Genomic DNA, 15,465 nt, shown 5'->3' with positions numbered 1-15,465 from the left:
TGTATGAGTAGCACGATCCGAGCTTTTGCGCGATTCAAGGGTCCGTTTTCGAGATGCCCTAAGTAATTAATAAGACTAACCAAATAACACAAAGGTTATCCGTTTGTGTGTCCACTTTGTTAATTCTCTCTTACATGATAATTTCAGATGTTGTTGAAAAATGAAATGTTAACATCTACAACCAGGCATCCCAAATCCTTCTCAAACGCTCGGGCGGTCCACTCTGTCACTGAACGGTCACGAAAATATGACCTAGACGTGCGCCTCGGACGGGCCTCAAATGCCTGGGCTAACCGGCACCCTCGTATCCAGCCCAAATATGAGGCGGATATGGGGGCGCCTGGGCGCACCCGAGCACGCTTGCCACGTCGGACCCGACCCACGCTGTCCCACCCAACCCCACATATATTCCTTCCTATCTGCTAGCCGGACCAAACCCTAGCCACTTCATTCCACTCCCCTCTGCCGCCCAAGCCTGTTCCCGACGTCTGACCGTCTTCGACGTGGCGGGCAGTGGATCTGAGTTCTTCACCTCCAGATCCCTCAACCCCGAGCTCATCCCACACGACCCCGAAGAGGAGATGGTCGTCCAGCTTGCGCTCCACTGCTCCCGGAGGAGGCTCGTGCATGACAGCGCTCGGATTCCTTCCGTCGGGAATCCATTGCGTCCACCGAAATGGCGCATGGATCCGGCGCTAGGGCAGGCGTCACTGCCTCATCGGAGGTGCTGTAGTCCGTTTGAACACGGTGACACACGCGCAATCCCCCAGTTGACGCGCTGAGGCCATGTACGCACGGTGGGCGTCGTCCGACGCAAACATGGTGCGGCGTTCCTAGAGGCTTTCGGGGGACCGGATTTGCCATAGCGGTTGCAGGTGCTCTTAGCGTGTGCCATGAAATGAGATTTATTCTCTTTCCGAAATTTGGGCAACAAGTGGCGGGTAAGAAGCGGAAGGTGACGGGGCAGAAACGGATGACGGGATGGCCGAGACGACGTGGCGCGACGGGCATCGGCTGGTCCGCATCCTCTCTCCGCCACTCCTCCATTCCCTTCCCAGCCCAAACCCAGAACCACGGGCACCTCCGCCACGCCACGCCAAAACCTACGCGCGCAAAATGGCGACGTCGACCAGCCTCGCCGCCGCGCTGCCCTCGCGGGTCACCTCCCCGGGCCGCCGGGCCGCCCTCTCCTGCACAACCTCCCGCGCGCGACCGCGACCGCACCCAGCCCGTGCCGTCTCCTCGAGTGGGCCCCGCTGCAGGCTGGTCGTGACCTGCAACGCGCAGGCGGCGGCCCCCATCAGCATTGGGCAGGGGACGCCCGTCAGGCCGACGAGCGTGCTGGTGGTCGGCGCCACGGGGACCCTGGGACGGCAGGTGGTCAGGAGGGCACTGGACGAGGGCTACGACGTCAGGTGCCTCGTCAGGCCCCGCCCGGCGCCCGCCGACTTCCTCCGGGACTGGGGCGCCACCGTGGTCAATGTAGGTTTGCACTGCGCAACCGACCTTACTCTTCACTTCTTCCTGCTCTAGGTAATTGCGGACTCTGTCTCATGATGGTCTGTGTGTGTGACTGATTCAATTAGGCCGACCTCAGCAAGCCAGAGACGATACCCGCTACGCTTGTTGGCGTTCATACGGTCATTGACTGCGCCACGGGGCGGCCGGAAGAGCCCATTCGAACGGTAAATGCCATCAGCATGTAATCTCTCAAAATACAGTGGAGAATTGTATCGTGTCTTCTGTTTCTTTGAGTCATTAAACGAGTTCCGCGTTTCGGACGCTGATGGTTGTTCCATTTAGGTAGACTGGGAAGGAAAGGTTGCTCTAATCCAGTGTGCTAAGGCCATGGGGATTCAGAAGTATGTCTTCTACTCCATTCACAACTGCGACAAGCATCCTGAGGTCCCTTTGATGGAGATCAAGTATTGTACAGAGAGGTTTATTCAGGACACAGGTCTGGATTACACCATCATCAGATTGTGCGGTTTCATGCAGGTAGATGCGATCCTTTTCCTGGGATTCTGTTTCGTCCAGGAAATTCCTTTTCCTACTCATGCTGATGTTAGATTGCAAAAGGCGCTAAAGCAGTTCCTTGCTAAACCACCTGTGCGTTGTTCATAATCCATGATAGACATAAACAAGTAGTAAAAGTTAAAGCACTGATCTGACATATAGTTGAAAGCTCATGTCATACATCTTCTCATAGTCATGTTTTCTGGTTGTTTCTAGAAATGAATTTCCATCTATTTTTTGGTTTCAGGGCCTAATTGGGCAATATGCGGTGCCTATACTAGAAGAGAAGTCAGTTTGGGGAACTGATGCTCCGACTCGGATTGCATACATGGATACCCAGGTTATCTTTTCTCCCTTTCCATTGGAAGATGAAACTGTGTATATCTATGTACCAGTCTCTCTCCAAAGTAGCTTACTGTTGACGCTCCTTCTCTGTGCAACTATAGGACGTCGCTCGCCTGACATTTGTTGCTTTGCGCAACGAGAAGGCCAGCAAAAAACTCCTAACATTTGCTGGACCACGTGCTTGGACAACTCAGGAGGTAATTAACTCTGTTGCTTTTTTAGACTAGACATAGTGGAGAGTAACTTACACTAGTAACATACACGCTACCCTAGGCTATGTTACTACCTTCATAGTGGGTAGGAACATATGTGTAGTGTCATGCAAAGCTTCATTATTAGGTTATAGACTCATATTGTCTTGGGATATGTGATGTTACGATAACTAGCTAAGTTACTCAATTTATCTCTCTCATTAACTCATTGTCACATAGGCAAATTTGCTGAGTTGGACCTGATGTTACTCTTGAAGTTACTCCCACTGTGGCCAGTCATAGTGAATGAAGTATATATAATGTTCAGTAGGGTCTGCTGAACCAAATTTATTTATGACTTGTCACTAATAAGTACTCCCTCCGTCCAGAAATACTTGTCGGGGGAATGGATGTATCTAGACGTATTTTAGTTTTAGATGCATCCATTTATATCCATTTCTGCGACGGAGGGAGTAGTTAGTATAACACACTATTTCATAGGGAATGTACAAATCTAGTAATTCATGCATTTTGTTTTGCTTTTGAGAATGTACCAAATGATGGCTTATGGGATTTGGTACATTATTATTTTAATTCTATTTATTTTGCCTTCTCCAGGTTATTACATTATGTGAGAGACTGGCTGGGCAAGATGCCAATGTAACTACTGTCCCTGTTGCAGTCTTGAGATTTACTCGTCAATTAACACGGTTCTTCCAGTGGACAAACGATGTGGCTGATAGGCTGGCATTTTCAGAGGTTTGTCTAGGCCTTTTTGTGCACTGCACATGTAATTCAGTAACGGTAATATACTAGTAAGGTACACGTGTATTGCACGTCGGGGCTTATAGATAACCAAAGTACGATCAAATATTGACATATCACATTATAACAGGTAAACATGTAAATTTAGTCACGCATGCATCAAGTATAAGATGTAGATTTAGTTCTTGTAGTCCATCCCACTCAAAATTTAATTTATGAAAGTACTATGAGAGTCTTGAAGAAAAGATAAAGTAAAGTAAAAATGAATGGTAATTCTTTTAGAGCCAAAAAAAAAAACTTGAGACAACTAAAATATGGAAGAATCTTAAATAAATGTTAAATGCATGTGCTTTGGGAAAAGGAATGACAATTCATCTTGAAGAAAAGAGTCAGCAGAAAGTCGGGAAGATTCTAGAACAAAAGAGAGACGTCTGTGATTTTAGTTTTGTGTATATAGTGCATTGTGCTTAACCTTAGCCATGGAATCATCTAGATAGTACCCGTGTCAGAATATAGTGTAGTGAAGAGGATATCCAATGGCCAACAATGCTCGGATTTGCCAACTCTCTACCGCTGGATTGGCTTCATCCAACAGCCAATATTCAAAGTTATTCGTACACTATATAGTGGTATAGATATAGATATAGATGTAGATATATATCAAAGCCTGTGAAGGCTAACAATAAATTTACATTTTTATAATCCAGGTGCTCTCCAGCGACACCGTTTTCTCAGCTCCAATGAATGAGACATACCAGCTTCTTGGGGTGGAGGCAAAGGATATCCTCACCTTAGAGAAGTATTTACAAGATTATTTCTCCAACATATTAAAGAAATTGAAGGGTCTCAAGGCACAGTCCAAGCAAAGTGACATATACTTTTAAAAAGAGGGATTTCAACAAAACTATGACATATTTCTTATGTGCGCCAAGACACAGATGAGTGACTACAATTTTTCTTGTATATTTTTCATTTTGTTGTGTATGAGAAGGCACAATCTTGTTAGAGCGATGTGTATAGAATCCCGACACTTTGGTCGATCTAAAAATTGTGCAAAGCAGTCTAAAAGTCCTGAATTCATAGTGAACTCGTATTGTTCTCAAACTATGAGTTATATCATGACTGTTAACTAATAAAAAACAGTAGTTCAGAATATATTGGAATGTAAATATGTTTGTAATCTGTTCGGTGACAAATAACCAGAAACAACTACATGAGAATGAAAGAAACATGTTTGATCATGTCGGCCCTTTGGAGAAGGCATGTCTATGAACAGGAAGCAAGTTTCGAATGGTAAACACCAATCTTGCTGTTTGATCTCGTAGAGTTTGTGTCAAGTCTCTGTCCCAGATATGTGTCACAACAGACCCAGAAAGATATTGAAAGAAGGTATCAGAGGCGGACACTATTTTTTCTGCATTTAGGAGCCTCAAGTGTGTTCCTCACTTATTCATGTTCCAGTTGTTGCAGAAAGAATCAAATACCTCACTTGTTATATTCCAATTATTGCAGCGAGACTCCAGTTGAAAGTGTAACTTATTGGCTCTGGGGCTTTAAATTGGACATTTTCCTTTGTGATACATGTGGTGTAGCCTGGTAATTACTGACACAGATAATGTTTCTGTTAGAACCAGCTGTGTGCTAATTACTCCCTCTGTAAACTAATATAAGATCATTTAGATCACTAGTTTAGTGATCTAAACGATCTTATATTAGTTTACAGAGGCAGTACAAGTTTATACTTTGTGTCCTGGAGCTGGCATATTTTTATATAGGTTTAGAACCACCGCACAAGGAGTGTATCAGTGTATCAACAACATTCTTAAACATGCAACATGACTATTTGAAAACCAAACAACTAAGTTGCACTTGAATTGTATTCTGAAAAACACTTCTATAGACCATAATAGTCAATAATGACAAGCATATTCTAAGTAACTTGGTCTTTTCTTCCCAGGAAAGAATCTTTTGAGTGAACCATCCAAAACTTAAGCAATTGTAATATAAAATATGAATTTGATAAATAACCGTGTCTGTTCCTCAATTGAGTATATTTATGTACAGTGTGTTTCATGTACACATGTTGCAAAATTGTTCTAGTGATCAGCAAATCCTCTAAAAGGCGGACGCCAATCACAGGGGATCAGAGTTGGTACATCTAGTCTACAAACTGAGAATATTTAGAAGAGAGACTCTGCTCTGAATCAATCTCCTGAACAAAGTCTCAACTCCACTCTCAAGATCAACGATGTCCAACTCAAGCACCTGCAGTTGCTCCTCCTCGCATGTAACTCTTTTCTTCTGGAATGCCTTTGATACAAGGGCCCACTTGTTAGAACTCGATGTTGCAATTTGCTTCGACAGGAGTTCCAATGAGGATCCAATCATTGTGACAGCGGCTTCTCTAGCTTCAGTCAACAACCTGACCACTCTGCAGCTCTCCAGATCAGCCGAAGAAGACTTCTTGCTGTTCTTCTTTAGCATTTTTTGCACTTTCTTGATCTGGTGAAACCAAGACTGGATCTTGACCTGAAGAGCTGCATCATCTCCTCTCTTGATAACCAACTGCATGTCTTGGACGCTTGCCTTGAGCTCGGAAAAGCTGACTTGCACGACATTGCAGAGGTCAAGCAAGATAAGGGAGCGCTCGAGCTCTTGCTCCACAGCAATCCTTTGCTGCGTTTTGCAGAGGAGAATTTGGCTGCTAGGCAAGCATGTGCGCTCATCGATGCAGTCATAGATGTCTCCAAGCCTCCTTAGCCCAACACACACTGTCCCAATTGTTGATAAGGGAGAGACGGTGGCTGTGTTTAGGCTATGCAGCTGTTGGTCGACATCGGTTTCGCCGGAGCGAGGGCTGGAAGGCACACTCGTGGACCTGAGGTGGGGTGCCATGATTGTGTTGGAAGCTGAAGTCTTTTCGTTTGCTCTCTGGAGATAGAAGATAAGAGAAGCTGCTCTACGATGGTGTTGAGTTCTGCCTATGGGCTTGTCCCTATATATACAAGTATGTACAGAAAGAAGCAGAAGCCATGGCATGACCCTCTAGACAGCAAGAATCTCAATGATAACGCTGTGTCATGCTGCCGTGACAAATACCACCCATCTCCATTACAGGATGCTGGCTTTCCTATGTCTCCCAACCAAACTTCTTGATTATTGGGGGCAAACTCATATGCACAGGTGTGTTGGTCCACATTGGTGAGCTGTGCCTTTGGTAGTTGAAGAACAGTTGACTTCACCTCTCCAGGCTCCAATGCTGTGTATTTATCTGGTTTCTGATCACCTCTTGTGCGGCATCGCTGGCATGTTTCGCCTGCCTGCCGCGCTTACAAGCATTTCACATCTATTGCAATCTTGAGATGATCCATGTGCTGTCTGATTTTCTACCACTGAATCACAATGCTATGTTCCGATTTTGGCAGCAAGAATCAGCATGACAGCTCGTTCTGTTGCATGCTCTAAACTATTTTAATGGAGTTTGCTAATTCCATGTACTGAAAGCAACAACCTACAAATTTGATCACGCATGCGTAGCTCAATTTTTCCGAGTGCACTAATTATCCTCCCAATGAATTCTCATGTTCCAACAATTGCCTACAAAAGCCAGCAGGTTAGTTCACTCTACCAGCGGATCTTTACATAGTTGCATGCTTAGAGAATATTATAGTGGATTGGTAGCCAAGTCTTATTGGTGACAAGGTGTTATCTAGTTTTTGTACAATTGTTAATTCAGTTGGTATTTTTTATGCTCAACTCATGCAGCTTACACACTCAACCTCTTGACATTGAGCTGGCATGTTTTGGCTATGATAGCAAGATCTGTTGCTCAGTGTCGTGGATATAATCCTGACAGTACTACGGGGTTATGAATGTAGAGGCAATTGTACCTGTCGAGCGGTGTAGATGAGTGTATGCGCAAGGGTTTATACAGGTTCGGGCCCTCTTTCGGTGGAGGTAATACCCTACTTCTGTGGTGCTCTTAGCTCTTGGCGTAAGGCGCAAGATGTGAATGCTCAACCCTCAGCCCGGTACTCCCCTCCCGGCTTATATAGAGTGTGCCAGGAGGGGGTACATAATGGGCTGGTATTAATGCTATTCATCGCTTCAGGTGTAGTCGATTATTTCCTGGTTATTACTGCTAGTAACTGCCGTATTTAACTAGATTATTCCATCGTTGGGTAACTGCTATCATTAAGACATCATGGTTGATAGGGTATCCTAGGTAGTTGCCGACTGTAGGTCTAGCCGACTGCTCCCATCATCTTCATGACTGATTGCTGGGTCTTGTCCATCTGGGGGTGTAGAATCCAACTATGGGGACTTGGCTAGATTACAAATCATCCTTTTGGTCCTTGATATCTAGGGCTCCGAATCCTATGGGCCAAAGGTGATGTCCTCTGGCCCATATCCTTCTGGGCCGTATCTTTGATGGGCTATAGCCTTCTGGAGGGCCATTCGTATACTTGGGCCTACCCCATATTTATAACCCCGACACTCAGGATCTTTTGCTTGTTTCTGGTGACATGAGAAATGGCATCTGAATAAGATGGCCATCTCAAAGTTAATCATTTGAAAGATCAGCTTGACCAATCAATCCTATTACGTCTATAGTAAACAATAATGATAATCATCTTGTAAGTAAATCATATTGGTTCTCTCAAAGAAGAATAGTTCGAATGATCCGCCCCAAACTTAGGTCATTGTACCAAACCATGAATACACAATCTTGTCGACACGAGGAAATGGACAAAAAGGCGTGTTTTTGTTTCTCCATGGAGTATGTTTATGTACAAATTCCTCCCATGTATACACATTACAAAATTGTGATGATGATCAGCAAGCCCTCCAAAAGGCGGACACCGATCACAGGGGATCAGAGTTAGTATACGATCAACTCTACAAGCTCAGAGTATTCAGAAGAGAAACTCTGCTCTGGATCAATCTCCTGAACAAAGACTCGACTCCGCTCTCAAGATCAACAATGTCCAACTCCAGCACCTGCAATTGCTCCTCCTTGCACGTCACACTTCTCTTCTGGGACGCCTTGGGTACAAGAGACCACTTGCTGGAATTCGGCGCTGCAATTTGCTTCGACAGGAGTTCCACCGAGGATTCAATCGTTGTGACAGCGACGTCCCTAGCTTTAGCCAACAGACAGACCATTCTGCAGCTCTCGACATCAGCCGGAGAAGAGTTTCTGCTGGTCTTCTTGAACTGCTTTTGCGCTTTCTTGGTCAGGCGGAACCAAGACTGGATCTTGGCCTGAAGAGCCGCATCATCTCCTCTCTTGATAATCAGCTGCATGTCCTGTACGCTCGCCTTGAGCTCGGAGAAGCTCACTTGCACCGCGTCGCAGAGGTCGAGCAACACCAGGGAGCGCTCGAGCTCTTGCTCCACAGCAATCCTATGCTGCGGCTTGCAGATGAGAGCTTGGCTCCTGGGTAAGCTTGCGAGCTCGTCGATGCAGTCGTAAATATCTCCGAGCCTCCTCAACCCGTCAAGCATTGTCTCGATGGTCGAAGAGGGTGAGGAGACGGCGGTGTTTAGGCTCTGAAGTTGTGCTTCAACGTTGGTTTCGCCCGCGCAGGGGCTTGAAGGCACACTTGAAGATCTGAGGTGGGATGGCATGGCTGTAGTGGAAGCTAAAGTTCGTTTTCTTCTTTAGGGATGGAGGAAGAGGAGAGAAAGAAGTTGTGTCGCAATGGTGTTGAAATCTGGCTATGTCTTTTCCCTATATATATATATATACCGAAAGAAGAAGATGCCACGGTTTCGCTGACATTATGGACAAGCAGAATCTCATCGACGATGGAGTGCTGTGCTTCTTCTCTGTCCCGGACCATCTGCAGCAGGTAGCATTTCTCCAAGTGAGGTTCAATCGTGCCTCCATCATCGGGGGCAAACTCATCTGCACGGGCGTTTGGGCCTGGATTATGAGGCCGGTGAGCTGTACCTTTGCTAGTCCAAGAGCAGTTGACTTCACCTCTCGAGGCTCCAACGCGGAACCTGTTTATCTGGTTTCTCATCACTCCTCGTGCGGCGTCGCTGGCATGTTTCGCCTGCCTTCTGCGCTTACAAGTACGTAGATCTCAATCTGGATTATTGGCGGCAAACTGATCGCACGGGTGTGTGCACTGCTGTGACCGGTGAGCAGTTGACCTCACACCTGGAGGCTCCAACGCGTGCGTGTAGTGCAGCATCGCTGTGCTGCCGCGCTGACAGCATCTAGCACCGTCCAATTTTCTTTCTGCTCCTTCGAGGAAGAGGAGGAGGAGGAAGAAGAAGAAGATGCCACTGCAGAGCTGGAGCAGGACCAGCAGAGCAGACAGCAAGAATCTCTCTCCCCGCGGCTTCTTCCATGTGTTGTGTCGGCGAAACGCTAGCTCAACGGAGAAGATGCCGCCTACCCTCTACCATAGTGCTGCCAATGCCATCATGCCATGTCTCCATTACCGCAGGGGAGCATATGCATGCTTTCTTGGCTCATGAGCCGCTTGCTGGAGGAGGAAGAGTTGACTTCTTATCACGGATCGGCTGGTGGCAAGTAAACAGTTAACTAGTCGCGGTGTAGCATCTTTAGCGCGCACTCTCGGAAACGCATCCACACTGGCACTGTCTTGCTCCAGCTTTCGGCAACAGCGAACCCGCATGGGCGTCTAGTCTGTGCATTCAGTTGCACATCTCCAACGCACACCGCCAAAGTGTGACCTGGTTGTTTGTCTATATTTTTTGTCGATCAAATTGCAACGGCACTGGTTTCACCTGGCATGACATGCAATGCACTGAATCAGGTGTCACCCTGAACCCTGGCGTGACATGCAATGCACTGAATCGATGAACTGGCGCTCCTAGAACTCCCTCTTCTTGATCGCAAATTCACGTGGACAAATAATCAATCTAGCCCGATCCTTGGACGCCTCGATCGTGCTTTCTTCAACGTTGCCTGGAACAACCTTTTTCCCAACTCCTCTCTAAGCTCCTTGCCGCGTCTAACCTCGGATCATGTGCCCTTGGTTATCACAATCTCCACCTCACTGCCGCGTTCCCGCCTTTTTCGGTTTGAACGCTGCTGGGCCTTGCATCCTTCTTGCCGGCGCATTGTTACCTAGGCCTCTGCTCGCCCCAGCCCAACAACCCAAACTCCGTCTGCTTATCTGGCCCACACAATTCAAACCTGCCGCTCCCGCCTAAAACAATGGGCCAAAACCATTAGATCCCCTCCGATCAGAGAAAAACGATGCAAAACCGTCCTCACGCTCTTGGACTCCAAGGAAGAATCGCGCCCTCTCTCTGCCCCAGAATCAACCCTTCGACATGTGGTAAAACGAGCCCTCCACCGCGTGATCCGTGATCGTATGATATCCATCAGGTAACGCGCTAAGATTAAGCGTGCCATCTGGGGTGACTAGAACACCAGGTTTTTCCATGTCTCTGCCTCTCAACGGTTCCAAAAAAAAAAACAGATCCCCTCTCTTCGTGTACTGGACCAGGAATTCTCCTCTCATGACCAAAAGGCAACATTTTTTTTTACCAAAATCTATTAGGCACCCCGGCTACTACCAACTGGAACTTTAACCTTTCTGACCTCTACGCCGCCCCCGTTCCCCAACTACGCCACCTCGACGCCCCCTTCACTACCGACGAGATTAAACTTGCCTTCCTCCATATGAATCCGAACGCTAGCCCAGGCCCGGATGGGTTTGGCCCCTCTTTTTACCACTCTTTCTGGAACTCAATCAAACAGGATATCATCCCGTTTTTCCATGAATTTTACAATCTCACGGCGCAAACTGAACGCTTCAACAGAGCCCTCATCATCCTCCTTCCAAAAAAGGACGGTGCCAACACTGCAAATGCTTTTCGGCCCATCTCACTTCAAAATTGCCCAATTAAAGGAGTGGCCAAACTTCTTACTAATCGACTCAAACCCCTCATTCCACTACTTGTACATGGTGATCAAACATGCTTCATCACTGGACGTTGCATTGCCGAAAACTTCATTTACGCTGCCGACTCTCTAAACTGCTGTCACAAACGCAAGGCAACCACCATGGTTCTTAAGCTTGACTTCAGGAAAGCCTTTGAGTCTATTTCCTGGCCTTCACTTCTGAAAATCCTTAGGCACCGTGGCTTCCCTGAGCGCTTCTGTTCCTGGATTGACGATCTGCTCTCCACGGGCAGGACTGCAGTGCTTCCTAACGGGGTTCCTGGCAACTGGATTCAATGCAGGAATGGTCTCCGTCAGGGCGACCCCATTTCCCCTTACCTATTCATCATTGTTACAGATATCTTGCAACAACTGATCCTGTCGGCTGCCTCTGACCACACCAATGATCTGCACCACCCTGTCTACGAAGACTTGCCACCCACTATCCTTCAGTACGCTGATGACACGCTGATCATCGCCCATGCATCCATCATCGCTGCCCGCAAACTTAAGCATATCTTAGATGACTTTGGCCTTGCTACGGGGCTGTGCATCAACTTCTCTAAAACCACCTTCGTCCCCTTGCATGTGGACACGCCGTGTGCCTTAGCGATCTCTCATGTCTTTGGCTGCGCCATCTCCAGCTTCCCCCAAACGTATCTTGGGCTGCCTTTCCCCCCCTACAAGCTCCCTCCATCCGCTTGCCAACCACTTGTTACTTCCTACAGATCATTGCTCCCAGGCTGGTGTGCCAAGCTGCTCAACCGCGCTGCGAGGCTAGTACTCATCTCCTCCGTTCTGGATTCTCTTGCGACATATTTCCTGTCCGTCTTCAAGTTGCCAATGAAGACCTTAAAAATTCTAGATGCGATTAGACGGGCCTTCTTCTGGGCTGCCGAGGATACGTGCACCGGATCAAAATGTTTGATTGCTTGGGAAAATGTTTGTAAACCGAAATTTTTTGGTGGTCTAGGTATTAAGAATCTAGCGGCTCAGAATAATTGTCTACTTATGAAGTTTGCCTACAAATACCTAACCCATGATGCCTCTAACCCTCTGCCATGGATCTCCTGGGTAGATAAACAACACCTCTGTAGCCTGCCACATATTGCAGCCTGCCCAAACCCCTCCTTCCTCACCAAAATCATCCAAACACAACTACAGCCACTGCTACAAATGACATTTGTACTTACAAATAATGGCCAGAAGACCTTCTTCTGGCTTGATACTTGGCTCCTCCAAACCCCCATAGCTGCCACCTTCCCGAGCCTCTACTCCCACTCCACCAATGAGTACATCCCTGTGGTGCACATCATGCGTTATGGGCTACAAGCAAACCTAACGAACATGCTCACCTCGGCCGCCTCGCGCGAGCTAGACGCTCTCTGTTTACTGTTGCAGGATTTCCAACCGACGGATGGCCCCGATGAGCGGTTTCTCTTACATGGTCAGCAGTTCTCGCCTAAGGCGGCCTACAAGATCATGTTGCATGAAGAAGTGGAGGATAATCACGCTGACCTAATATGGAGGTCTCGGGCTCCTCATAAAATCAAGCTCTTTGCCTGGCTGTTGTTTCGTGGCCGGCTCAACACCAAGGCTAATCTAGCGCATAAGCACATGTCTGATTCAGCAGCCTGACCACGATGTGCTGCCTCCTCTGAAGACACATCCCACCTGTTCATATCCTGCCCGCGCGCGGCAGGAACCTGGGCCAAGCTAGGGCTCTCGCCCATGCCAAGATTCCAGGATCTTTGGCTGGTCATCACCCTTTGGAGTATTTGGGACTCTAGGAATGCTGCTGCCTTCCGCTCGCTGGATCACACTCCTGATATCACCATTCGAAATATTGTAACAGGCTTAGAACTATTCTCTCATCGCTTTCGGGACCCAGTTGATAAGGTAGCTACCACGTCCTGGCTTAGCTACCTTGCCGCACGGCTAGCCGTGTCCTTGTAATCTTTTAACTGCCAGGCCCGTCTTGGCCACTTGAGCAATATATACAGGTGGGGATCCTCTCCCCCCCGGTGATTTCTCAAAAAAAAAAAAAAACCGAACGGGAGAGAGGGAGAGCAAGATGCTGAATTTTTTTCGTTGCATAAACGTCGCAGCTTTTCTGCTCCTTCTTCACCCTTTTACTTCTGTTCAAAAGGGAAATCATGTCGTAGCTCTTGCTCCACCACCAACCGTGCCATCCCATGATCCAAGGTGCTGCTAGGCATCCTACAATGTCGCAGGGGAGTGCACAGACCGCCTTTTATCGAAAAAGGCTTTCGCCCCGCTTTATATATAAAGCATCGATCCACAAGCATCATGATACAAACTCACGCCACCACCACACACGACACACATCCAAGGCAAGATACAAGGGTGCCGAGCACCGCCACACCACCCCAATGACTACCAAGCCACTACACATGGCGGGGATGATCCGCTTGGAGCCAACGGAGACCTCCAATCCTCTGAGAAGAGGTGAGACAAAAAACGACGGAACAAGGACTCCAAGATGGTGCCTCCTAGAAGGGAACGACCACTGATAGCCGCCACCATCCGATCCCAGAGATCGAGTTTTCACTCGGAGCAACTCGAAGGAGTAAGGGCACCGCGACGGAGCCTTCATGAAGGATACGGTGTCCACCGACGCCGTCATCGTCGGCCAATTCAAGATTGGACAAGTGATGTACCTCGGCACACCCACCCCTCCAACGCATCCTAGCTCCGCCAACCACCAGCGACCACCCATCCCGCGTGGCCATGGCCGCTCGCCCGCACCCGAGGCACAATTCCGCCCACGAACGCAGTGCCTCCCGCCGCCAAGGCCGCCGCCCTGCATCCAGACACCCCCAAGACCGACCAAAGTGACCGGCTTTGGGCCAAAGGGCACACCCAGCCGAAGAGACCGCAGCATACATCCCGCCTTGAACAACGTCGGAGTCGTGTCATCCCACACACGACCAGGGAACGGGGGAGGAAGGGGAGCGAACGCATCCGAGCCGGCACACCCCTGTGCCAGCGACGGGTGGTCCAAGCTCGTCGGTGCCTCCCATCCCTCCAGCCTGCCTCCCCACCGGACACCTCCTGTGTTGCCCCACCTCGACGGCGAACGCAACTCCACGCGAGGCCACCAACGTATACCCGCCCACCTGTAAGAAGAGACCCGAAGGACCGCTGCCAATCGCGAAGGAAGCCCACTGAGAAGCCCAACTGCGCTGCCTGCCGTCGTCCAGCCGCCGTAGCCTCCGGATTCCGGTCGGCCCGCTCACCGGCCAGCCGCTGCTGCGGCGCACCACCACCCGTCGTGGCCATGGCAGGGGCAGAGACCAGCAGCTTGCGATGCCCGGGCCCAGATCCGGCCTCGACCTCGCCAATCCCGGCGACCCAGGCACGCCCTCCACCACCGAGCCGCCCAACGGACCACCGTCGATCAGCCCCGGCGCGCCATCGTGCTGCTCTGCCCGACACCTAGCGCATCACCCAGGCCCGGGTGAGCCGCCCCGCGCCTCGCCACCTGCACGAGAGGAAGAAGAGCACCCCGCTGCCGCCGCTTTCGGCCGCCGCGGTTTTGGGCCGCTAAGGGCATGTACAATGGTGCTATATTAGGAGTGCCACACGTAGGATAAATGATAATGTGGAGGAGAAATAACTCATAAGAAAATGTTTGTCTTCTCTTATTTAAGTGAAGATAAGAGAAGATGACATGAAACCGGCTACTAGTTAGGAAGTGAAGAGATGATCTCTTAGCATAATATGTTTCACTACATTTTTAGGAATGACTAATTATTGAAAATAAGACTAAAAGATGATTTATTGTAGATAATTTTTTTATCATCTATGAATTACATGCAAAATTTAAGATAAGACTATTTTATAAACCATCGTATATGCTCTAAACGCTGACATGACAAGCTTTTTCTCCCGTGCTCTGTCAGACTCCGTCAGACAACAGTCTCCACCGAACCTTGTGGAAGAAGCTTCGTGTCGACGATTGCCACCTTGCCGTGCTGCTCTTGGAACCGAACACGGCCCGAGGACTTGGTCAGGATGTCCGCCTTCCGCTCCTCCGCTTTGATGGACTCCACGGCCGTCATGCCCTTCTTGAGGCAATCTCGTATCAGTGTGTCGCAATGTAGCGAAGCAGGTACTTGACACTAGCGAGATGATCATTGGCCAACACCTCCATGAACCGCCTCAGTAATCCTACGACGAATGTGATGTCCGGGT

At 48.6% G+C, this 15,465-nt stretch overlaps 3 protein-coding genes across 3 annotated transcripts; 1 reads left to right on the top strand and 2 right to left on the bottom strand.

Moving 5' to 3' along the window:
• The first annotated feature begins 966 nt into the window (after window positions 1-966).
• Window positions 967-4,472, top strand: LOC123157908 (protein HIGH CHLOROPHYLL FLUORESCENCE PHENOTYPE 244, chloroplastic). Its single transcript, XM_044576098.1, has 7 exons — window positions 967-1,482; window positions 1,587-1,685; window positions 1,804-1,998; window positions 2,264-2,356; window positions 2,463-2,558; window positions 3,171-3,311; window positions 4,025-4,472. The coding sequence occupies exons 1-7, from the start codon at window positions 982-984 to the stop codon at window positions 4,199-4,201; spliced, it is 1,302 nt and encodes a 433-aa protein (XP_044432033.1). The 5' UTR covers window positions 967-981; the 3' UTR covers window positions 4,202-4,472.
• An 811-nt stretch (window positions 4,473-5,283) lies between these two features.
• On the bottom strand, window positions 5,284-6,270 carry LOC123157910 (uncharacterized). The gene has a single exon (XM_044576099.1). The coding sequence runs from the start codon at window positions 6,210-6,212 to the stop codon at window positions 5,481-5,483; it is 732 nt and encodes a 243-aa protein (XP_044432034.1). The 5' UTR covers window positions 6,213-6,270; the 3' UTR covers window positions 5,284-5,480.
• A 1,946-nt stretch (window positions 6,271-8,216) lies between these two features.
• On the bottom strand, window positions 8,217-8,948 carry LOC123157911 (uncharacterized). The gene has a single exon (XM_044576100.1). The coding sequence runs from the start codon at window positions 8,946-8,948 to the stop codon at window positions 8,217-8,219; it is 732 nt and encodes a 243-aa protein (XP_044432035.1).
• Between the last annotated feature and the right edge of the window lie 6,517 nt (window positions 8,949-15,465).

The sequence above is a fragment of the Triticum aestivum genome, chromosome 7B (genome assembly GCF_018294505.1).
Source record: "Triticum aestivum cultivar Chinese Spring chromosome 7B, IWGSC CS RefSeq v2.1, whole genome shotgun sequence".
NCBI classification, from domain to species: Eukaryota; Viridiplantae; Streptophyta; class Magnoliopsida; order Poales; family Poaceae; genus Triticum; species Triticum aestivum.
The sequence above is the reverse complement of the archived record's forward strand: the minus strand, read 5'-3'. Positions and strand labels throughout refer to the sequence as shown.